We start from the raw sequence: 25,122 nt of genomic DNA, 5'->3' as shown, positions 1-25,122 counted from the left end.
TAAATATAAATGCAACGATATAATATAATAATAAGTATGTATTATGTATACTTACATTTGGAATTTATGCATATGTATAGGTAGATATGTCAAACAATATTTTCAACGTTAAAACCATATAGATCATATAGATATTTACCATAATTATAACTCTCTTCATACCAATATTGGCCGCACACTGCCGTCTAATTTTACGAAAACAAAATAAATTGAATATAAGTATTAAATATTCATAAATCTATTCTTTCGCTGCATTTTTCTTTAAATAAATTTCTTTAAAATGTTTAAATGGACACGCATCATTTAATCAGTTTATAGAAATAATTAAAAATAATAATAAGCGGTACGATAAAAATATATTAACAAAAATTCAAGGACAATCTTTATAATAGGATTTTACTAATGGTATAGTTTATGCGTTTAATAATGCTTATATATAAAAAAAACAAATTTGGTAAAATAATGTGTAATACACAGGCATTGTATTTTATAATAATTTATATTGATAGATGATTTTATTGTTTAAAAGTATGGAAATTTAAACAAGAATAGTAAAGCGTTTATAGCTTTTATGCGTTCAAAATGAATATTTAGGTTAATGGTTATACTCCATTATTGTAATTGATTGTCATTAAAAAAAAATAAAAAAAAAAAATTGAAACTACTATGAACATATATATTAAAAGTTAGATACGCGTTCTTAAAAGTATGATCGACACCGTGAGTTATTGAGAATATAATACCATAATATAATATCTAAAATATTAATTGTTCTATTCAAATTTAAGCTCTATATAATATGCATTTTTTTCCAACGAAAATGTGTAATGCCTGTTGTGAAATTTTTTCATTTGCACAAATTTTTTTAACCATATTTGTTATAAATGTGTAATATAAATAAACTGATAATAATATAGCAGATACTAGCTGACAACTAAATAATAACTCCAAGTAGTCCTCCGGCCCGCTTTATTACAAATGGCAATAATCACGATTACTACAATAATCATAATTTATGTTTATGCGTTTGTTAATAATGTATACAGCGTATAGTTTCTGTTGAAATTCAGCGTTTAAATATATATATATATGTGTGTGACTAGGCAACGCGAATTCCTGTACAGTATTACCTACGCGCTGCAAATCAAAATTAACTTCCTGACACAATTACCATTATATAATGTTAATTTGTAATCCATCCTGTCTCTAGCGGTGATTTCGAAGTGAATCAACGCACTTATAACGAGTGTTATGCGTGTCCAATGCGTCTTCCTTCTGTAGTGTCGTCGACACTGTATATATATATATATACAATATAATACAAATATACAATTACCACACTGTCTGTAAAAAAAAACCGACAACAACTGGCCAATTAATATAGGTAGGTTCCTACTGTATACATAGGGAAATTAATAATAAAAATGTGCTATTATAGGTGATATTTTTTTTCGTTTCATAATAGTTTTCAAAAGACAATCTTACTCAACTGTATATATATATATACATTATACTAAACACATACATCAATATATCTATTGGGCATCGACGAGTTTACATACATCGCGCGTTCGTTTACAATGCATGTAATAGTAAACAACTTGTAATTCACGTTGGATCAGTTTCCGTAAATCTCACCAAGGACATCGGGATGAACGGTTCACCACCACCCGCAAATACAGTTTTTTAGAGAACGAAAAAATGATATTCATATAAGTTTTTATTATAGTTATAATAAATATTATAACGTACCTATACGCGTTCGTTATAAATGAGCGAATCGAATTGTATATAGTTTTTCGCTTTAACCGTTGCAGACGTGTTGCAGTATATTTAATTACGGCAAACGTGCGCGAAACGGTGTTCATGTATATACTTGGTGCTTATACTATAGATTAGTATAGATAATAGTTACTAATAAGCAATAATAATTTCATAAATAATGATCACCGCAGATTGCGCTGGAATCTACACCGAGACTTTTCAATATCGACAATATCATATTATTATTTAGAACATTTGTCTATACCTACGAACAATTATATAACATCATAACTTGATTATGCGTTTATAACTAAATTGGATTTTCTACGAGAATCGTAATATAATAACCAGTGGACTTGTTTTGACTCCTGCAGGTTTACATTCTCAGCAAAATCCAAAATATAAATACGCAGGTACAAAGATTTCTCTTTTATTCTGTATTTCTGTATAAAATAACACTGCTAAGTTCATAAAAACGTATTACCATTTGGAGACCAAAACTCTATTATAATAAAAAAATTATGAATTTCATTTTTCGCTGAGTTAAAAATTAAAGACATTTATTTCGTAATAAACATTAATGATACGCTTGCGCCTCAACAATGTTGGTTAAAATGTACACACAAAATACAAGGGAACATTATTTTAAACTTTCAAACGCAGTTCATTTTCACAATAACCCATGATGGTTGCTACATATTATATTTTGTAAAAGTTTTAAATTTGTTTTGTCTTGTATAGACGGGTGTACCGATGATTTCTCACCTGCGTGGCTGCGTCCATACTAAAATTATTTTACTCGAATACAGTGTAAGTTTCTAAAAATATTCTTTGTCGTAACGTTTCGGAAAATATGATTACAGACTTTCGTTTCTCTTCTTCGCGCCATTTTTCCACACAGATGGTTTTCTACACGTGTCTGCAGTTTAACTAGTTTTTAACGTGAGAACGAAACTGGTACCACAAATTTTATACATAAGATATTATCCACGTAAAAATTTTTTATTTATTCTTTTACTGCAATATATTCTGTTGCGTACAAAATACTTCATTTATAGTATTTAAAATTGAGTAACACACAAAGTCACATTTTATATATATATATAGTTATATCTGTAGGTACCCGCAGTTACACAAACAATAATACCACGTACCACGTACGGTGTACGGTGTACTTATGTTTTATAATATTGTCAAAACTAATTATATTATTACGAGTGTCTTCGCAACAATCACCGCGTGAAACTAAGAAATAAATCTAAAAGTACATAATTTTAACAAAACGTATCATCAGATCTCGCGCGTGAGAATCAGATTAATCTAGTGAAACCATACTATGCATAACATAATATTATTACAGTGAGAACAATAGTTTAGGAGGCACACGTAAGAGGGCAATATAAATATTATAAATTACAATAATGTAATACATAGATAAGTATATACGCAGTCAGATCACACGTACACGGGCTAATTTGTATTCAGCTGGTTAAAAGGGCATGTACCTGGCTATCTACCTATACCCACTTCACCGGTGCACTTTGCGTGTGTACGAAGACCACACGAAGACGTCGGATAGGCCTCGGCAGTCGGCACATAATTTATATATACCTGCACGGGATTGTTGAACAATACGTGTAAAAACACGTCATTATATCCAAAATAATAAATTCGAAACGTATTTGCGGTCATCTACACTACACCTATATGGCTATATATTTAATGTACAGCCCGCGCGCAATTGTCAGAGATGCGTTTACGTGTTCTGCGCACGTCGTAGGTATAATTTAAATATTAATAACCCTCATTTCGTTTACTTGTATGTATGAACGGTGTAAGGATAAAGGATTGTCCGAACGAGGGTGGGAAAGAAGGTCGTTGATATCTCGGTATAGTTTCTTAACGACAGAAGAAAAAACCCGCAATGATTTCGGCTTTCACTATTTATTTATTTACAAGACTACCTATATTATACACAGAAGCGAGAAAAACTAAATATTATCTCGACTAAAAACACAGTGTGACAATAAGACGCATTTAATACAATCATTTAACAAGAAAAAATAACATAATTATTGAGTTATAAAAAACTCACCGTAGATTTGTGTTTCGGTATAATAGGTAATATTCATTTTTTTAACGTCGTGATAATAAGTATTTACCGCCACGCCTTCTCTGTTTTCGGTACAATTTTATACTGTGCAGAAGATTATATGGTTTTGCGCCTCGAATATTGTAACTGCGGCTGTGACAGACGGATCGATTCGGTAAAATAGAAATATTTGAATATAACGTATCAATGAGAATTTAAAGTGAACTGCATTATATTATTTTTTGAACTACAAAATACAAAATATTATTATTGAACGATTATATTCTATATTATAATGTATATATATTATATATACGACGAAGACACAATTTCGGGTGAAATTTTATTCGACTCGTCATAACGATATTTTATAATACAATCATAACATAATATTATATACATATAGATTTATTTTCCACTCCTCTTTCTGTCGTTATTGCCGTCCACCTTCTCCCATCGTATAAACAACAAGCATTATACATATTTTTTCTCTCGACCAGACAATATGTTATAGTTATAAGGAAATAGGTATATACGTTTTGTATCGATCACATATATACCTACGCAGGTATATACTTTATAATGCAACGTTATTATTCAGCAAATTTGGATCGTTTTGATGTCGATATACATATATATGTAATGCGCACAATGGGTGTTTTGTTTGCGCCCGCGGGCACACACATGCGCCGCGAATATGCAAATTCAGATTTTTATCCTATAAAATATTAAAGTCATACGTAGAGATTAGACACGGTCTTGTCATGGTCTCGTGTTATGTGATTTACCGACACATGATCTATATATTGCGTTCGTTCGATCTTACGTAAATATCGTTTATTGAATAACTGTTGGAAAAATATTTTTGGTGATGACTTTTGTACAGTTTACGAATTACCTATACTATATGTATATATAACTGTAATATGTCATTATACATTGCATATTATACATATTATTATATTCGACGCACTCATACTAACGTTATAATATGTACATTTCTGTTTCAGATGCAATTTTTGCCATGGCTGTTAATATTTGGGTCAATTATTATATCTGACGCCGAACGTAAGTGTATAATACATTAATACATGCGTCATTCTACCGTGTGGCTTTTACTTAATAAAGTTCTATTGTATTGCACACTAGAGTTAATATTCGTATTGTATAATCGATTGAAATAATATGATAGGTTTTTAATTTCTATTCAATATTCATACACATAATATGTTTAACAGTCGTAAAATAATCGTCAACTGATTTTATCATCTTTACATTTTTGAATGGTATTATTGGTTAGGTTAATATATCTATCTTATCTCGATCTCCCCCGCACACTTCCATTTATGAACACACTTTCAATATATATATTTTTTTTAATTACAGATATCTTTGTATAGAATCTTGTGTGTTCAAATATTGTAATTTTTCTCCTTAATTTTAGTTCGTTTAACATAATGCTGTTATATTGTTCAAACTATAGAATAACTAACTTACTATATTTTAAAAATTAATAAAAAAAAATAATTGTTGAATGTTATCCTAATTACTTAGTTTTATTATTTTTTATTAAGTAATTTTAGTTTGACCATATCAAAATAATAAAGAGATATTTTTACTGGATAGAGACATATAGTAGACTAAACATAAAACTCTTAAACTGGACTACTTTTTCTCCTTATAACTATAATATATATTCATAACAATTGGCAAATAACAAAACGCTACGCATAAATAAAAAATTAAGCTAATGATATTATTTATAATCGGGTATCAAAGACAATTTTAATTTTTACCCTTTTAGAAATAAACACGATGCCATCGTTAACAAAATATAATTGATCGTACAGCAGTAACGGACATGTTTTGTTTAAAATTGTTATAGATATTGCATGATATTACAATAATAATTATCTAAAGTATCCGTTTTACAATTATAAACCCTTGAATCATGTATTCGTTAGTCGTAGCACGTACCTAGACTGTAACTATGTGAATATTAGTTAGTGTTACTTTATGTCAAACAATATATTATAATAAATTTATTGCGAAATATAATTTAGTATTGGTGTATTTGCGTGTTTATTTTTTACTATCGGAAAATCGCATTTAATTGTTTAAGTTCAACGATCTGCGAGACCTTGAGAAGCTTAGTCGACATGATCTGCATTCTATATTATTTGCATCACGTTTTTGTAGAATACAATAACCTTGGCCCGTCTACCATTGTAACACCGAACGAAAACAATACCTTTGGACGCTTCCACAAAGTTTCGGAAACAATTTAACGAGTTATTTATAATATTCATATTAAACGCCGCCGTGTCAGTCAGGTCTTAGGTCATCGCGACTACTGTTAGCAGTAACAGTTACCGTTACTGCGTGAGATCCCAGTCACGTTACTATTTTGATTGTTTGTAGTCTTTACGCATTGTATAACACTTGCGTGAATATCCGTTTGTGCTTTGGTCGCAAGGACGAAATAGTTTTTTTTTTATATAACGTTATTTTGTAATGTATTACAGATGATATACAAAAACGAGAATCATCTAATGAAAAGAAGGTAGTGTGTTATTACACGAACTGGAGTGTTTACAGACCAGGCACGGCCAAGTTTTCGCCGCAAAATATTAACCCGTACTTGTGTACGCATTTGATATACGCGTTCGGTGGTCTTGACAAGGAAAATGGCTTGCGTCCTTATGACAAGTATCAAGATATCGAACAAGGTAAATATTTTCAACTGTGTTTCATATTCGTTGTGTATTTATATTGATTCGATTGATTTAAAATAGGTGGCTATGCCAAATTTAACGGACTGAAGACATACAACAAAAATCTTAAAACGCTTCTGGCAATAGGAGGGTGGAATGAAGGTTCCGCTAGGTTCTCAAAATTAGTGGACGACGAGGATAAAAGAAAAGAATTCGTCAAAAACGTTGTTAAGTTTCTCAGACAAAATAATTTTGATGGACTTGACTTGGATTGGGAGTATCCTGCTTATAGGGATGGTAGTAAACCCAGTGACAAAGAAAACTATGCGTCCTTAGTAAAGGTAAAAAATAAAAATAATAAAATTTAATTTAGTTAAACTCATGTATGAAATATTTTTTTAACACAAAGGAATTGCGAGAAGAGTTTAATAGAGAATCTTCAAAAACTGGCCGATCTAGGCTGCTTCTAACTATGGCAGTTCCAGCTGGTATCGAGTACATAGATAAGGGATATGACATTCCTGAATTGAATAAGTAAAAACACGGTTTACAATCTTATTTTATAATTTTTATTTTTGTCTATTTTATGTTAAATTTGTATTATTGTTTTTAACAGGCATTTGGACTTTATGAATTTACTGACTTACGATTATCATTCATCGTACGAACCTGCAGTGAATCACCATTCTCCACTCTATCCTTTGGAAGAAGATTCAGAATATAACTTTGATGCAAAACTTAATATAGTAATTTGAGCTTTAGTTTTAATTTTATAAATACCACTTTTTTATACAATAACTTTTATTATAACTTTTATATCGCTTATAAAAATATAGGATCATACAATCAAACATTATCTTGCTTCTGGAGCTGATAAAGAAAAACTGGTCCTTGGTATTCCAACTTACGGTAGATCATATACACTTTTTAATAGAGAGAGTAAAGATATAGGAGCTCCATCAGATGGTCCTGGTGAAAAAGGAGAAGCTACTAGAGAAAAAGGATACTTGGCCTACTATGAGGTATGGACGTTAAAATATGATTTTCGGACATTAGTTGCCAAATATTGTTAGATTATTTTTAAATCTACAGGCTTTCTAGTTCTATACATGCATACAAAATCGGTCACCATATTTTTTAACTTTCTCATAATGTTAATTATAAACACAGGAAAACGAAAAATATATTGGCTAACCCTTTATGAATTGTATACGTATAGATTATAGTATAAAGAATTAAGTAATTAAGTGCTTTATTTTTATTATTGGTATTAACTTTATACTACAAGTAAATATTACTTAATAAATATTTATTTAAATAATATTACTAAAAATATAACACCATTTATAATATTGAATTATTGTATTACTAGTTGGCTCTATTTTGAACACTGTATTTAGGGATAATCGTTAGTATAAAATAAATTACAATTTTATTATTTATATTTATAGTTATATACCATATACAATATATCAAATTTGAAGGTAATCTTTGGCATTATTATTTAAATATAAATTTATATAAGGTTCAAAAAGTATAAATTTCAATAATTGGCGATCGCCATGTGTTATTAAATAATGTAAATAGTATTGTGGAAGTATTTGACAATAGGCAATATTGTTCTAATGTATATTAAATAACAATGTAATACAGATTTATATGCTTTATTTTTATTAGATTTGTGGAAATTTGAAAAAAGATGATTCCTGGACTATTGAACAGCCAAAACCAAAAGCAATGGGACCTTATGCCTACAAAGATAACCAATGGGTTGGATATGATGATGAAGAATTTGTTAAATTAAAGGTATGATTAAATTTAGAAAATATAATTACTGTCTAAAATTTTATATTAACGTTATTACTTATTACTTATTAATAGCTAACACGATTTAATTATAATGTATTTTTAATTAGGCTAAATATGTAAATGAAAACGATTTGGGAGGTATAATGTTTTGGTCAATTGACAATGATGACTTTAGAGGAAGTTGTCATAGTAGACCATATCCACTAATTGAAGCAGGAAAAGAAGCTCTTCTCGGGTATGTATTATAAAGCATGATATATACTTAATTTATTTATATGATAAAAATACTATTTATATTTAATTCTATATAAACAAATTTTAGAGATTCGAAAGTAGCACCAAGTCAAGGAAAAGAAACTAAAACTACCTTATCAAAATCCCGACCAAAACCAAGACCAGTTGCAAGAACTACTACTACTACAGTAGCACCAAAAGAAAAATCAAGTGTGTCTACAACTACACCAGAACCACCTACTACACCTGATACTGGAACTGGTTAGATTTAGATTATTTTAAATTTTAAATTTTTATAATTATGATGTGTATAATAATTAATAAACAAATATCTGTGTTTTAAAGATTTTACCTGTAAGGATGAAGGTTTCTTTCCGCATCCACGTGAATGCAAAAAATATTTTTGGTGTTTGGACAGCGGTCCATCAAATTTGGGAATTGTAGCTCATCAGTTTACATGCCCTTCGGGATTAGTGTTCAATAAAGTATCGGATTCTTGTGATTACACTAGAAATGTCGTCTGTAAAGATAAGAAAACTGCCGATCCGATTACAACAACAACTACAACGACAACTACTCCCAAAGCAATTAAATCTGGAATAAAAACAACTACTACTACGACTACCACATCAACAACTCAAACTCCAGAAGTAGAAGATGACGGAGAAGACGAGTTTGAGGAAGAAGAAGATCCAAAAGAAATAAAACAATTGATTAATTTGATCAAGAAATTGGGTATTTAATATTAATTAGTTAAATAATGTACATAATTTACTTAAAATTAGGACTGCTATTAATATAATTATATTTACATAGGTGGTGTAGCAGAGTTAGAAAAACAACTTAATATTAAGGATGGGTCAACTGAAGTAACAACTCCAGCAATAAGCAAATCACTTTACAATAAAGTTTTAAAATTACCTTCTAATAGGTAAATTATATTATATAAAATATTGATGATTTTAGAATATATTAAAAATAATGAAAATTATGCAGGTTTCAATCTTCATATATAAATGGACCTGGGCCCCAAAGTGAAGGGTTAGACAATAAAGATGACAGTATAGATTATAAAAAAGACAAACCTCAATATGTCACAATTAGACGTCAAAGGTTTGTATTGAAAACAGTCAACTAGATAAAAGATAATATTAATTGTATTGGAACAATAACATTACTTATTTTAGGCCTTCTAAAGATGTTATTGATAACACTAAAGAATCAGAAGAAGAGGATATTCCAACTGACACGACTACTGAAAGATTTAAACCAACATATAAAACAGTCGATAGAACCAGATACCGCGATTTAGGAGAAGTAGCTGATGAAAATGCTGAAAGTGATTCATTGCCTAAATATACCACAATTAGTCGAACTAGATCAACAGAAAGTAGTCCCGAAGAACCAACTAGTCCAAAATATGTTACTTTGCGTAGACAGAGACCAACATATAAAGAAGATGAAATAAGTGATGAAGAAATCACTCCAGTTGCAGTATCATCTACTTCGCAGGCGCCCAGGTACATTCAACATTCGTAAAACGTAATATGATAAATTAATAATGTTTTGTTTTAGGTATGTTTCGTTATTAAGGCAAAGGAGTACAACTACCACTACAACTCCCGATGATAGATTTTTTGAAACAACTACGAAAGATAATGTTGAAGAACCAAGAGAAAATAAAAATACGAAGGTGAGTGATATGACTTTAACAACAGAGTCTATTATAATTAGCACCACCTTATTCAATACTGAACCATTTACCGAATCAATCACAACAACCGTAAACGTTCCCACATTTACTACTGCAAAAAGTAAATTCCAAGAAGAAAAAATTCCAACATCAATTACTGAAGAAATGAACGATACGACACCTACAACCAAAGCTTCAGCATCGATTGATAAAAATATAGGCGATACTATGAGTACTACAAAAGCTCCTACATCGACTGTCACTAATGTTATTACATCTATATATGAAGCTGCTACAGAAAGGCAAAGAGTTCGTGTTAAAAATATTCAAAACTTTTTATTGGAGCATAAGAAAAATGAATCAGTAACTCAATCAATCATACCCACTAAAATTCCATCAACTACTACTTTATCTACAACAATGGAAAATATAGTTTCAGTCGAAGAACCAACTCAGAAATCAATACTCAAGGGTCGATTCGGAGGTCCTGTACATTTTAGACCATCCCTAAGAAAATCAATAGGCACGCCAGAAAACAATGGAACGACAACAGAGAAAATAACTGAAACAACGACAGAAAAAATAGTTGAAACAACTACTGAGAAAAAAAATCGTTTGAATAAATATATTAACAGATTTATCAGACCAGCTAATAATTATAGTACAGAAAGTACAACTACAACAAGTAAAATATTTGTTACATCAACTACTGAAACCACATCAGAATTAAGTACGAGGCAATTTAATAGATTTAGACAAACTACTAGCAGTGCCACCGAATACCAACCACTGTCAACTAGAAGATTTATTTCTAGATATAGACAAAGAACAACAGAGTTACCAGTGATAAATAATACAGAAGTACAAAGGTCACGATTTTTTAGAAGCCGCAAACCAATTTCTTCTACCTCAACTACAACAGAAGAAACCACAATAACAGAACTTTTAAATGTTGAAGAAAATGCAGATAATATCCGTTATGAAACAACAACTTACGCTCCTATTACAATGCATGTCCCAACTACAGACGTCGATGAAATTTCGACAAACGATGAGGATATTAAGATAACCACTGTCGATAGTTTTGAGCCAACTAAATTTAGTACAGCTGAAATGACAACAATACAGCCGATCACTAAAAGAATAACAAAGTATTTCAGAGGTTCCGTACGAGCAAACAGCGAATCTCAAGATGTTATAATTGATAAACCACGATCTCCGTCATTAGGCAGACAAAATTCAAGATTTTTAAAAAATGAACAAAAAATATTATTTATTAAAGTTATGCCTTCGCCAGATGGACAATCTCAAAATGAGTTTACATCAAATCCTATCAAAAATGTGACTAGAAATCGGGGTAGAATTAGAGCATATGATTCTCTTGAACTTAATACTCTGACCGATGAGTTTACAAATCATGATCGACCAAATGAGCTGTTCAGAGGAAGTGAAACTAAATTCAGACCAACCACTTCTACCACCACTGAATCAACAGAAGAGGTATGAATGAAATTTGCATAACAAGTTAAAACAACTAAAACGATTCGTCGGTCAGGCGCACGAAAGCTACTAATAAAATATACTACCTCATTAATATGAATTACGAATGTGTAAATGTTGTGGTCGCTGGTGAATTGATGACTGCTGCATGATTAAATCTAAACTGGAAAATGTATTTTGGTTTAACAAGAACCATACTGACGATTAAAAATCGGTGGAAATAAGTTGCATGATAAAATAAAGACAATTTATAGTTGCGAATAGTTCAAGCATCCGCTACGCCACTGCATTGCATCCTATGCTTCCCATCCACTAATAAACATAAATGCTAACATACTCATTTAATTTCTACTGTATTTAACAATAAATTTATGTTATAGTGTTATTAAGTTTCATAAATATTGTTTTAAGATTCAAAGAGATAGAACTCGTCAAAGAATTACAAGACCGATTCAACGTTCGACGACAACTACTACTACTACTGAGGAATCAACTCCGAGTTCATCAACAGAATCATACTTGTTAAAAGGTGTAAACCGAAGAAGAAAATTTAGGCCAGAATATACAACTACTTCAACTCCAAGTTACGAAGAAGGTATGTTATTAAATTTATACAATCTCATTAAAATATAATTAAAATTTACGTAAAAATATAGACAAATAGTTTTACCTAATTATAAAAAATCTGAACCCTGACTAGTTACATAAGAAATAAGATTGTATTAAATTTAAATATAATATACAATACTATACTTCACATTTATTTTATTTATGCTTTACATCATGTTACTATCTATAAGTGCAATGGCATATACTTGAAGGTGGTCATAAGATTATTGTATAAAATAAAATACTTCACTTTGAAAAGCTATCGTATGATAAAAATGATGATTTATACTGTTATAATATAATTTTACATTATAAGGCGTAATACATAAAAAAAACTCATTTATTTTAAGTGGATTTTTATAACAGTTAAGTGTGGAAACACACATTTAAGACGCTAAAAAATCAGTTTTCCCCATGTTTATCACTTTGGCGGTAGCTTATATTTATTTTCTATTAATTTCAAACACAATCAATTATCTATACATTTAAAATAATACATAATAATATATTATCATGAGTTCATGACTAAAACTATTAATTGTATTTTAAAGAATTAACTACACCAAAATCTCGAAATCCTGAACGAAGATTTAGGAGTCGGACAACAGTATTGAAAAATACAATAACTACAAGTACAACACCAGAAACTTTGGAGGACAGTGATCGAAAATTCTTCAGTACGTCATCACAGCCATACTACGACGATTCGAGTCTTTTTGCGAAGACTCGAGACGATCGTAAAATTGGTGGATCAGCAGAAGACCTAGCCAATACAGCTGTAGTTGCCATACATACACTCGCTACAGCACCACCTTCAAATTATGAATTTAGTAAGAATACTTATTTACAACGCACTAATGCACAATACACAATACCAATGCAATCGTTAAAAACAGTCACGTAGTTGCGGGGTGGTACTTTGCCACCTGACATTTTTGAAGATACCTTTTAACAAAGGTTCCATAAATTCAAAATAAAATTGTTTTATATTGACGATTTTTTTATCTTGCAGGGACTTCTACGCACAGTCCGCAACAGAGCGTTTTTCGCGAAACCACTCAGGACCACGATTATTACGAGCCACCACGAGCGCCACAATCGATAGACGCGTTTGATGGCGTCCAGCCGGCTAGACTACCGGCACAACCACCCAGACTTCCGGTACAATCACCAAGACAATCAGTGCAACCTCAACAGCTGCCGCCGTCCATCAAACTGCCCGCGGTCCCATTCCAACCGGCGCCTTTCCAGCCTTCTCCGTTCCAGGCGGGTCCCTTCCAGCCAGTCCCGTATCCCGGACTACCGTTCCAGACAAACAACGCGTTCGCTCCAGTCGCGAGACAGTCGCCCACAACCGCCCTACCACCGGCCACGTCTCGGCAAACGTTCATATTGCGAAGGGGCCCGTCGAGGACCACGCCGCTGGGAACATCCGCAACGTCCGCGCCGCCGCAATACTTGAATGACAACGCGCAAGAACAGTACGCCGACTACTCGGAACCGGAACAGGCGTCCGATTCCGCCGAACAGCGGGTGGCCCTCAAGGGTAAGGTCCGGATACACGGGGACGGGTACATCGAGTGCCTAGACATGGGCAGTTTCCCTCACCCATTTTCGTGCCAGAAATTCATATCCTGCGCCAAGACGGAATACGGAGCTCTGTTCGGATGGGAGTACACGTGCCCCAAGGGGCTTTCGTTCGATCCGGTGGGCGGCATTTGCAATTGGTCGTCCGGACCCGTGTGTAACAACTGATGTTTGGTTGTGTACTCGTGGTTACAAACACAAAAAAAACGAAAAGCGAAAAAATAACAGACAAAACATAATTCCTAGTCTCTCCCTCACTCTGTCGCTGTTGCTCTGCCTCTCTCTACTTGTCCTTACCACTATATTTTTCTCACTCCCTCTCTATCTATCAACGTGTGATTTTTCGTTAACGTTTATAGGCGCCGAATTATTATGTTGTTTTCAGGGCCAGTTTTTGATAGAGAATACAACTCGGATGAAATTACATTAATTTAATCGGACTGTCGATATCAAAATAGTATATATATACCTACCTAAGTATTGTAATTTCATTCGATTTGTTTTGTATACATATTTTATAACTACATATATATGTTGTATTAATTAAATTTATATTTGTATTTTTATTTAAGAATAAATTGTAATTATAAGATATTTCGTGTTCAAATTTCATATAAGTATGTTTTACATCCAATACTTATTTGTTTACGTCACTTGGATAATATATTTGTATATAAGTAATCGTATTATCCAGTATGAGTATTACGTATAATAAATCATACAGTAACTTTAATTAAACTATATAAACTAGTTACCTAACCAAAGTATATTTTATAATTACCAAATGAAAAATATAATCATAGCATAGGTATTTAAATTTGTACCTATCAAAAGTTGTAGGTACTAATGAATTAAATTAATACTTTGCCAATCAAACGCATAATATAGCCTATATATGATTCGATAATTAGATTCCAAAACAACATAATATTTTCATCACAATAAAATAATAAGTTATTTATTACTTTATTAGCATAAAACATCATTGTTTATTGCCTATTGGTACGTATAAACTAAAAAATGCGTTATAACGTATAACTTTCTAAGTCCAGACATAGTATTATGTTTACCTATACTTGTGCCCCTTCCCCGTTGGTGACATTTAATTTCCTCATAATAGGTACCTATTAATTTGAAAACAATCAATGAAATAAAAGAAGTATCATATAATCTGTGATCATTAACGCAATCATTGAATCAATAAATTAAAAAACAATTTCAAGCAACATCAAAGGAAACTCGGTCATCGCATCTGTCGTCATTGCTATTTTGATTCTCAATCTAACCGTTTTTGCATCATTGACCACGAAGGCATACCAATGCGTATAGTGGTGTCCGTCTGATCGCTCATATGCTCGTAATGGTTCGTGGAATTTTAAATAAGTATGCTTACTTACCGAAAATTTCAATAGACTCGTTGACGTTGTCGTGATGTGTGACTGTAGCGTAATAAATTATTAATAGGTAGTTAAAATATGTTAATAAGACAAACTATAAAAATTTTAGTTAACGTACAATATTGAACGTCAATTTCAAACGATGTAGTACTAAGCGACATTGCTAAACGTCACTCAACCACTCAGAATCATAACTTATTTTTATTCCATGATATTTTTATTTATAAGTACCTAAATAGTTTGAATGTGTTTAACAGAATGTCGGTATATTAACGGTTTCTATTTTATAGGTAAAACTGTAATAGGTAAAATGAAAAATCTATGGCATTTTTTTTTTCGTTTTACGAAATTACATTTTGTTTTTTTATTAAAGTTTTACTACTAAGCATAAAATTATATCATTAATTACATAGTTGAATACATTATAATATATTTCTTTCTAGTTTACGCATATACCTAATACCAAAGATATAAAATAAAATAATACTAAATTGAGTAATATCTACCGATTAATCTACTATTTTACTTTACCAGTGAGTACAATAGAGTACCTTACTGCAGGCTAAAAACTACATTTAAATATAATATCAAAACAAAAATTGAAATAATAATTATGTTTTCTATATCTAAATAAATAAATATATTAAATAGGTACAATTATAGAGAATTTATACCACGTCTATCGGTGTTTAATGTTTATTATTAAATGTTATATCCATATGGGTATATATTAATACTATTATAGCATTTTGTATTTATAATTCATATTGTTTGAATTAATTTCTATTATTCACCAATGACGTGAAGTCTCTAGTATAATTTATAGTTTACTGTAAACGACATTGTCGACATTATACTTTCTTCAGTGATATATTGTGGTTTAATCGATGTCCAATTTCTTAAATGTACCGCTCATATCCATATCAATCTTTTTCGGTTGTACTGGTCGTTTCGATAAATCGGCTTTTGGCATATTTCTATACCATTCGTCATCCTCTTTTGTCGCTTCCATGATATCGTCTAAAAAAAATCAATCGACATTTTAATATAGGATTGCATAAGTTATCGGGGTGATTAGACCTAGAGTACATCTAGGGTATATGTATAACTGTTTAGTCCGACAATTTTAGAAGCCCGTTGAAATTAATTTTGCAATTTTTTAAATGTTGGTATACTTACTTTAAATTAAATAATATTTTATGATACATATATTTAAATATATTTTGATATTTTAACATGTGGGCTAGGCTAAATTTTGATTACCCATTAATTATCGTGTATGGAACACCAATATCGCTTTTATTAGGTTGTAACTATTTTCAATTAAAATCATTAGATTTATTTATCTAGCCATTAGGTTAAATTTTATCAGTATTATCAAACTAAATCATCCAAATCCGAAACCGAATCAATTTAATAATATTGTAATAAAAAAATAATATACTATTATTCTTAAAATTTTAATTATTCTTTACTTTTAATAATTTATAGCAAATTTTATTATTGGAAGTTTTGTATATGGCTAGGGCCCGCAAAAATATTTAGTACAGGCCGGCCCTAACTTACCTAACATCAGCATAAGAAATAAGAATGCACATGGGGAGACAGAAGAAACAGCTTCCTCTCTTATAAGGTTTTCCGCCCCCCCCACCCTAACACTGATAAAATTATTTACTTTCAAATTTCTCGATACTGCCCGCGGTACCACCGTATTCGTCCGGCAACATGTCTCTGGGGATATGTTCGTAAAGTGTATCGTAGGTTTCGTGAATGACAATCTAAATCAAAATGTTATAAAAAAAAAAACAAACTATTAAGGTATATCACAACCTAGACATAAAATTTCGATAAATATGTACATTATACACAGTACACTGTTATTTATTTACTAGATACTAACTCGATTTTGAATTTTAGATGGCATGAACAATTTGAAGAAGTTTACTAAACGTGAGACAAACTTTGGTGGATTCACATAGTGAACACCTCTTACTCTCAATGGCGTAGCTTCCTGAAATCAAAAACACAACATTCTACTATTATAATACTATAATAATAATTAAAATTTGAGAATTAAATTGTAATCATGGTAATACTTTTGGTATTAGGTACTGGTATTCATACGTGATTAATAACATTATAAATATAAATATAGATACACCATATAATACATGCATTAAGTCGACATACTTCAATATTTTTAATTATTCTTATATATTGTATTGTATTTTTTTCTATAAAATTTCTATGAGTATAGGTAGCCAGGTAGATTATATTTTACGATATTTATTTATTTATTTATTTTAATGTTGACGGGCGGAAGCCCATTTAAGATAATAGAACAGTAACATTGGTATTTATAATTTACAATAATATACAAAAATAAATAGAATAATAATGTATGGATGGATACAGGATCAGAAGAAAAACAATTAGTAATTAGGTGAAAACAACATATTCAATTAGAGTAGGCGAAGGAGGTGTCTTGATTGGCCTGTCTCATACATTAAGTGAGAGGTTCATTATTCGGGTAATCAGTGGTGCAAAAAAGTACAGCGATTGGAGCAATGTTACGGATATTCCGTGTAGGAATTCTAAATCTAATATATTGAAAGAGAGAAGGAGAATCAATTTTACCATATATGATATTCTGAAGGAAGGTTAGGTCACGATCATCATTACGACGATCGGTCAGGGATATTAAGTTCAAGTTTTGGAGTACCGGAGCATAGTTATGAGGCGAATGGACAATATTAAAAGTGAAACCCACTAAGTTGAAAAACTTGCGCTGGGTACACTCGATTTGTTGGCAGTGTACCATCAAGTGGGGGTTTCACACCGCGGAATACCGTTTATTCATACCACTTTAATAGAGCCAATATATTCACTTTTGAATTTTAACTGCTATATTCTATACTCTATACATAATTACAGCTATTCATAAACAGATTATTTGTTTTTTTTTTTGTAGACATACAATATACGTGTTGTGAATTTTATATAACTTATGGTTGAATAATACATATATACTTACGTCTATGCATCGCATTAGATTTTTGGTTAATGTAGGTGTAAAGCTCAATAAATAAGACAATTGGCAATGTTTAAGATCGAGTATGAACACTAATCCGTAAACAGGTTCTCGACGCATTAAATAATCAATCGTTTTTAATGATCCTTTGCACATAGCCATCGCATCAAATTCCCCATCATTATTTTCAATTGACCGAATAATGTGTACGCGATTGGCTTCCGGTGTCAATTTTGGTAAAACTGACATTTTTCTATAAATCAAACATTTTTTTTTTTTTTTTTAACTAACGTGCTCTTATAGTTTAACATGAGGAGTTCATAATAATTTGTATGGTTGATTGTATTAGTATAAACTATACAATATATTATATATATATACTATTATACATGGTCTCGTTTACAAATAATCAATATGGAAAACAATAGGGATATAATTCTATATTTCCACATTTAGGTCATTATAATAGTATGTGTCTTACAGATACCTATTATTATTTGTTGGCAAAAAAAACATGAAAATAATAAAGATAAGGTCCATCTTAAATCTCAATATAACATTTCTAGTTTCTACAGAGAGTTGAAATTATACCGAAAAAAAGTAGGTAGTTGATTCTGAAACCCATTAAAAATATTTAATTATTTTAGAAAACAAAATTGAAATTAAAACATCATATTTTAGAAAATATTTTTAGAATTTACTATTTAAAAATATTTTGATACTAATAGCTTTAATCGTATTGATTTATTATTTTTAACCACGTATACAAAATTATACAAGAATTGGTAAAAAAAATAGGTACTAATAACAGAAACAGGAAATTTTAATTTTGAAGACTAACCCAAAAAAATCGCAAAAGGTTCCAACCCCAGGGTGTAGGTATCATCTCTTAAGTACACAAGGTCATATTATAAAATTTCATCATTTTTAATATAAAAGTATGAGACGCAAGCAAGGTTATATACCAGTATGTCGGTGATGACAGTTTAACTGTTCTTTTTTTGTTTATTAATTATAATAATTTTAAAAAATTTCACAATATCATATTGAAATTCTTTAATAATTTACTATACTATAGAAAAATAAAATCTATTGATAAGTATTTTTTTATTTATTAATTATTTACTTTTAAAATCAATAATAATACTATATTGTATTAGCCTTCACATAGAAAACAACACCAACATAATTTCTACAATTTATTATATTAATATCATTTATCTAGGAAACATATATTACTTATTAATGTTTATGTTAAGGTCACCAATCTTCAAAAGGGAAAACGAGTTTATTTTTATAGTAGTTAACTTCATAGTTTATTGGAGATCAAATCTACTTTAGTGGAAATAATTATTTTTTTCTCTTAAAATATTATTTTTATGACAGTCAAAAATAGTTTTTATGGTTAGAAATTATTTTTATTGCGTATTGAATAATAATTTCCATCCACCTCTGATGTTTGACACCAAAAGTTAAAATATCTAAATATTGTACTTATATTTAATACTTATCTAGTTTTTGAAATCAAACTAATCATTATCTTATGGGTATATTATTATAAATATCTTATAAATATATTAATAATAAATATTTTTACCGATATTCGTAATATTATATTAATTTCTTACATTTTCCAGAACGTAAAAAATTATCGAATGATAAGTTTTCTGTGGTCAAAAATGTTATTAATAATATGCACTTACCCAACTTTAACTGCCTTTTGAATCCATACAGCATCACTAGTCATATCGTCAAAAAGTTCCGGTATTTCTACACGAATTGTGAAGTATGATTCAATAACTTTTTTCGTCCTTTGCAAATTATTTTTACGACCAATGAGAAAATGTCTCAGCCATACTCGATCTAAATTTAAAAATCAACATACAATAGACTTACTTTAAATTAAGGTTTATACTAACAATTTTATTTTATTAGATACTAATTAGGACGGTAAACTCTACATGAAAAATGTTGCTACTTTTTACATATTTTTTCCCCAAAACATGGTTATTATACATTTATACATAATTCTAGTAAGGATTGTAAATTTTTTTTAACACTATCTAAAAAAAATATATATACATTATAAGAATTCAAAATACTATGACTAATTTTTATAACTGTATCAAAACCAGAGTAACAATAATATATAGATATCTATCTATGAAATATATTATTATGTTTGATTATATTAATTATATATATAAATGTATATTAAATTTATGTTAAATTATCATAATTTAATAATAATTGTTTTAAGTATCATACCTACAATTACCTATAATTAGGTATCAATATTATTTTTTCTTCTACTTAAATTATTATACAACCGTATTACTGTTAAATATATACCTAAAATAACGAAAATAGTATTATATTATTAAATAAATGAGTTATTATTAAAACTGAAATTAATGACCTATCATAAAAAAATTTGAATCGTTTAAAGGTAAACACAAAAAATACATTTGATTTATTTAAAATCAACCATATTTTTATTAATGTTATGCAAAATGAAAATAAACATATTTAGGTTTAGTTAAAACGATATAATGACTAATAATTAATAAATAATTACTAAGTATTAATTTATTTTTAATCTTTATTATTCAAGTTTTCATTTATTACAAAACAATTCATTTTCTATAATTTAAAATGTAATACTATAGACTTTAATATATAATAAAATGTAGTCTTCATATAAGAAATATCTAGTAACGTTTGACGTTAGCTTAATCTCACGAAAAAAAAAAACTCATAATTTTAAATTTAATAATGTTTCTAATATTTTCATATATTTGCTGATATACCTGATAAGTGATAACTATACAGTTCAAAATAGGATGATTTTAAAAACTGTTTGAATTTTTTGTAACATTTTTTAGTCTTATAGATGATATAATAAGAATATCACAGTAATAAGTTGTTTAGTAAATTAGAGTATTAATTGTACTACCTGTTATATTAGGTAAATGCGGTTGTTTAGACAACCAATCGATCAAAGCGTCAATATCTTCTTCAGTTTCTTTAGGGTCTTTGTAGAAGTACAGATTCTTGATAGCTTGTTCTTGTTGTTGATTTGGCGGTGTAAGAACCATTTTTGCTGATTTAGATTTGTAAAAAATAGTATGCAAATTTTTAAAAAAAACAATTATTTTTGAATTAAAAAACAAAGTTTGTTTCGAATGTGCGCTCTATCCTGTAAATATGACAATGATATGATATACAAAACTATACCACCGATTCCAAATTTTTAATAGTTACTATAGTACATCCTACGTTATTTAGTTGGTGTCATGAACCTACTAATCGTAAATATATGTGTTTGTTCGTATAAAATCGACTATTGGTATGGTATAGAACTGGTTTGTGTTAACCTTGGCAAATTTCTAAGGATTTAATCGTGATGTTACCTATAACAAGTCCAATAACTCAATTGTTTCCTGAAAACTATTCAGGGTCGTGTCAAATGATCCCCGCCCCAATAAAATGCAAGTAAGTAACGTTATAACTGAAATATATGATAGTTTTGTAGCAAGGGGTTTTATATGACGATTTTTCGATTTTAAACAAAAAAACACGATCAAAAACCTGTTTAAGGCCATTTTTGTCATCAATAAATCAATTTTTTTTATTTCAATTTTACAAGACGTAGGTATACCCAAACTTCTCTAACATATTGCAAATGGAATATCGAAAAAAAAATGTGTATTATATTGAAATTATTAAGATAAAGGTATAGCTGGAAATGCTGGACAATAACGAGATAATATTATTAAATTTAAATTTGATAATAGTCAACTTACTACTAATACTACTTACTAGTAATGAGTCATTTTCTACTATTATAATACAAACAACTTATAATAAAAGTTCTGCTGAACGCCTGAACACGCGTCATGTTATAGTTGTAAGTATGATGTATAGACAGAATACTTTTGTTATGTTAATTATATATTTCTTGTTAGAACCAAATTTTTATTGGATTAATAAATCATATTTTTATTAGATTAACAACACTAAGCTTTATCATATTGATCACGACTTGTCGAATTAACAAAACACATTTTGTTATTATTTTGAGCATATAATAAAATAAAATTTATTATTTTAACAATAGTAAGTTATATTTAATATTTAGTTTTGTTAAATCAAACAAACGAATTTATTAAATTAACAAATTATATCATAAGTTTAAAGTAACTGTAGTGAGTATAGTGACATCTAAATTTGGAATAGTACTAATTTGTATCACTATCAATATCGCACATTATAAATTGTTATTTGTTGAACATTATCTATGGTTGCTACTATTATATATTTATTATTGCACTATCAATTAATTTTCCTCATTCCTTTACTCATATAGGCGAAAACCTTGTAGAAAAAAAGCAGCCTTTCCCTCAAAAATAAAAAAATAATACCTATCTTAAATGTTTAAATTAAATTTACACCAAATTAACATTTACATTTAATCATTATTTTAAATTCTAAGTGAAAAGATCAATTGATTTTACAATGATATTTATTTTTAATTTTTTTTTGTTCCATATGTTCATGGTTTTGGATTATATATATATTTAAATAAAAAAAAAATCATCAATACTTCTCAAAATTTACCTAATTAATTTTTAAAAATTATCAATAATATTATCAGACTTTTAAAAATCTATAAAAAATTGGCTAATTTTTTTTTCTTATTGCTGTTGTCTTAAGTAATTAATCTCGGCAATAAAATTGAACTTTAACGGTAAATTTAATGAATCATGAAATTTTAATTATTGAGTCGTAGCTCCAAAAAATAATCGTCTAGAGCGAGGGTGTCTTATAATTTTCGGTCCTCACTTCAATTTCAAAACCATCAATTTATTTTTTTAAATTGTTTTCTTTTAACTTTAAATAAATTTATTTTTCCTCGTAATTATAAACAAAATGTAATACCTCATAAAAATTTTAATTTATAATTGGCTTTGGTTAAATAATATAAAATTTCGTAAAAATTTTAACTTAAAGCCGCTTTCAAAAAAACTTGTAACTTATTATTTTTGATATTATTTGTGTCAAGAAAATCTTATAAGACACCTTATATTAATTATTTAAATTTTTATCCAAAAACAAAAACTTACCACACCTAAATCGAAAAAAAGCAAAAAATGTCTATTATTTGTTAAAGGCCTAAATTATTTCTATAAGTACATTGCATAATTTATCATAGTATAGTATTATGTATTGACACAGACACACAGTTAATGAATTATAAATTTAATTGTTTAATGTAAATGATTAATGAGATTACATACAAAGTTATATTATGTACCTATGTAAAGTATCTATTTACTAATAATACATACAATTTTGCGTATAACTACAATCTTGATTGTAAATAATAGTATGAAATTTTTATTTTTTTTTCCTAAGTATATTTAAGATGTGTAAATAATTTAGGAAAATTATAACTATCTGGCATCGGCACTGTTAAAACTAATTGAATAATTTTTCACCAATTATTATTTCATCATATCCTAAATACACGAAATGACTAAATTATGTTTAATACAATGGTGCTATATAGCATATTATTAATTATAACAAATATTAAAAACATCAAAGATATATTATATTTTTCTTTCGTATAAAAATGATTTTTCTATTTTGTTCGTATTTCCGAGCTGACCTCGTTTTAATTAAACTTGTTATTGATACAAAAAGTTACAAAAGCATAGTACTAAAAATTAAAATGTTTAAGTTAATAACTTTTTGAAGGTTAAGCTATTATTAATATTATTAATTAATCTGATAAAAATTATATCTATTTAATATGATATAGCTTTTGATAAATAGAATCGCGTATTATACAGAATAAGAAATTATAAATATATATATATATGTATACTTATTCAGTATCAACTATTTACTATAGGATAATGGATATATATATTATATATACCTTATAGCAGGCAGAAACGTTTTAGCGTATTATGAGGGTAATGAAGGAAATAAGAAAAAACAGCTTATTGCTTATAAAAATAAACAATTGTACTTTTATAAGTTAAATAAAAAAGAGCATAAACTTTAATACTCTAAAAAATAAGAAAAATGTTCAAAAACAAAATAATTTAACATGAGAAAATTCCTCAATACAACAAAATGTAACAAAACCAAAAGTTCACCAAAGAACAATACTGAACAGTATTGTATAAGACCATAAGTAAAGTAATAATTTTGTTTTAAAAACTTAATGTACTATAAAAGTATAAATATAATTACTGTAATAATGACTTGTTCAATTTTAATTCAACGTTATATACTAAAAAAGATTCTAAGTGGAGTTGCAGTGAAGGGCCTGTCAGCCTATATATCACTAAATAAAAATAACATATGTTTTTAGTAATTTATTTTACTATTAAGTTGATTTAATTTTTTTTTAAAACATTTCATTCATTGTATTATTAATATTTAAGTATTATAATATAATATGTAGGTATTAATTATAATATTATATTATATTATTATTTTTAACTTTTGAATCAATTTCCCTACCACTTTGCATCAATAGTGCGAATAGTTTAATAATATAAATAGGTAAAATTTTAAAATAAATCTACATATTTTTAAAATTTCATTGCGTATATTAAAATCCTAACTTCAAATGTACCTATATAAAATATGTATATATGTGTGCCTAATATATA

The 25,122-nt window shown here is 28.8% G+C and overlaps 2 protein-coding genes across 2 annotated transcripts in view; one reads left to right on the top strand and one right to left on the bottom strand.

The window, feature by feature from the left end:
• The window catches only part of LOC132917845 (mucin-2-like), a 39,408-nt gene extending 24,812 nt beyond the window's left edge, over positions 1–14,596 (top strand). The window contains exons 2-18 of the mRNA XM_060978798.1: positions 4,867–4,924; positions 6,382–6,585; positions 6,652–6,911; positions 6,980–7,104; positions 7,187–7,316; positions 7,407–7,592; positions 8,248–8,376; positions 8,487–8,614; positions 8,702–8,874; positions 8,959–9,348; positions 9,430–9,544; positions 9,610–9,726; positions 9,801–10,133; positions 10,189–11,806; positions 12,218–12,401; positions 12,967–13,245; positions 13,428–14,596. Of these exons, the coding sequence (XP_060834781.1) occupies positions 4,867–4,924; positions 6,382–6,585; positions 6,652–6,911; positions 6,980–7,104; positions 7,187–7,316; positions 7,407–7,592; positions 8,248–8,376; positions 8,487–8,614; positions 8,702–8,874; positions 8,959–9,348; positions 9,430–9,544; positions 9,610–9,726; positions 9,801–10,133; positions 10,189–11,806; positions 12,218–12,401; positions 12,967–13,245; positions 13,428–14,170 (5,172 nt within the window). The 3' untranslated portion in view covers positions 14,171–14,596. The remainder of the gene's footprint in view (positions 1–4,866; positions 4,925–6,381; positions 6,586–6,651; positions 6,912–6,979; positions 7,105–7,186; positions 7,317–7,406; positions 7,593–8,247; positions 8,377–8,486; positions 8,615–8,701; positions 8,875–8,958; positions 9,349–9,429; positions 9,545–9,609; positions 9,727–9,800; positions 10,134–10,188; positions 11,807–12,217; positions 12,402–12,966; positions 13,246–13,427) is intronic.
• Positions 14,597–15,804: 1,208 nt separating this feature from the next.
• Positions 15,805–21,758, bottom strand: LOC132917768 (alpha-tocopherol transfer protein-like). Its single transcript, XM_060978657.1, has 6 exons — positions 21,387–21,758; positions 20,134–20,293; positions 18,434–18,683; positions 17,300–17,410; positions 17,075–17,177; positions 15,805–16,419 (listed from the first exon to the last, which is right to left on the bottom strand). The coding sequence occupies exons 1-6, from the start codon at positions 21,526–21,528 to the stop codon at positions 16,280–16,282; spliced, it is 906 nt and encodes a 301-aa protein (XP_060834640.1). The 5' UTR covers positions 21,529–21,758; the 3' UTR covers positions 15,805–16,279.
• Positions 21,759–25,122: the final 3,364 nt, after the last annotated feature.

This window comes from Rhopalosiphum padi, chromosome 1 (assembly GCF_020882245.1).
Source record: "Rhopalosiphum padi isolate XX-2018 chromosome 1, ASM2088224v1, whole genome shotgun sequence".
Classification (NCBI taxonomy): domain Eukaryota; kingdom Metazoa; phylum Arthropoda; class Insecta; order Hemiptera; family Aphididae; genus Rhopalosiphum; species Rhopalosiphum padi.
Note: the sequence above shows the minus strand (reverse complement) of the source record. Positions and strands in the feature narration are given on the sequence as shown.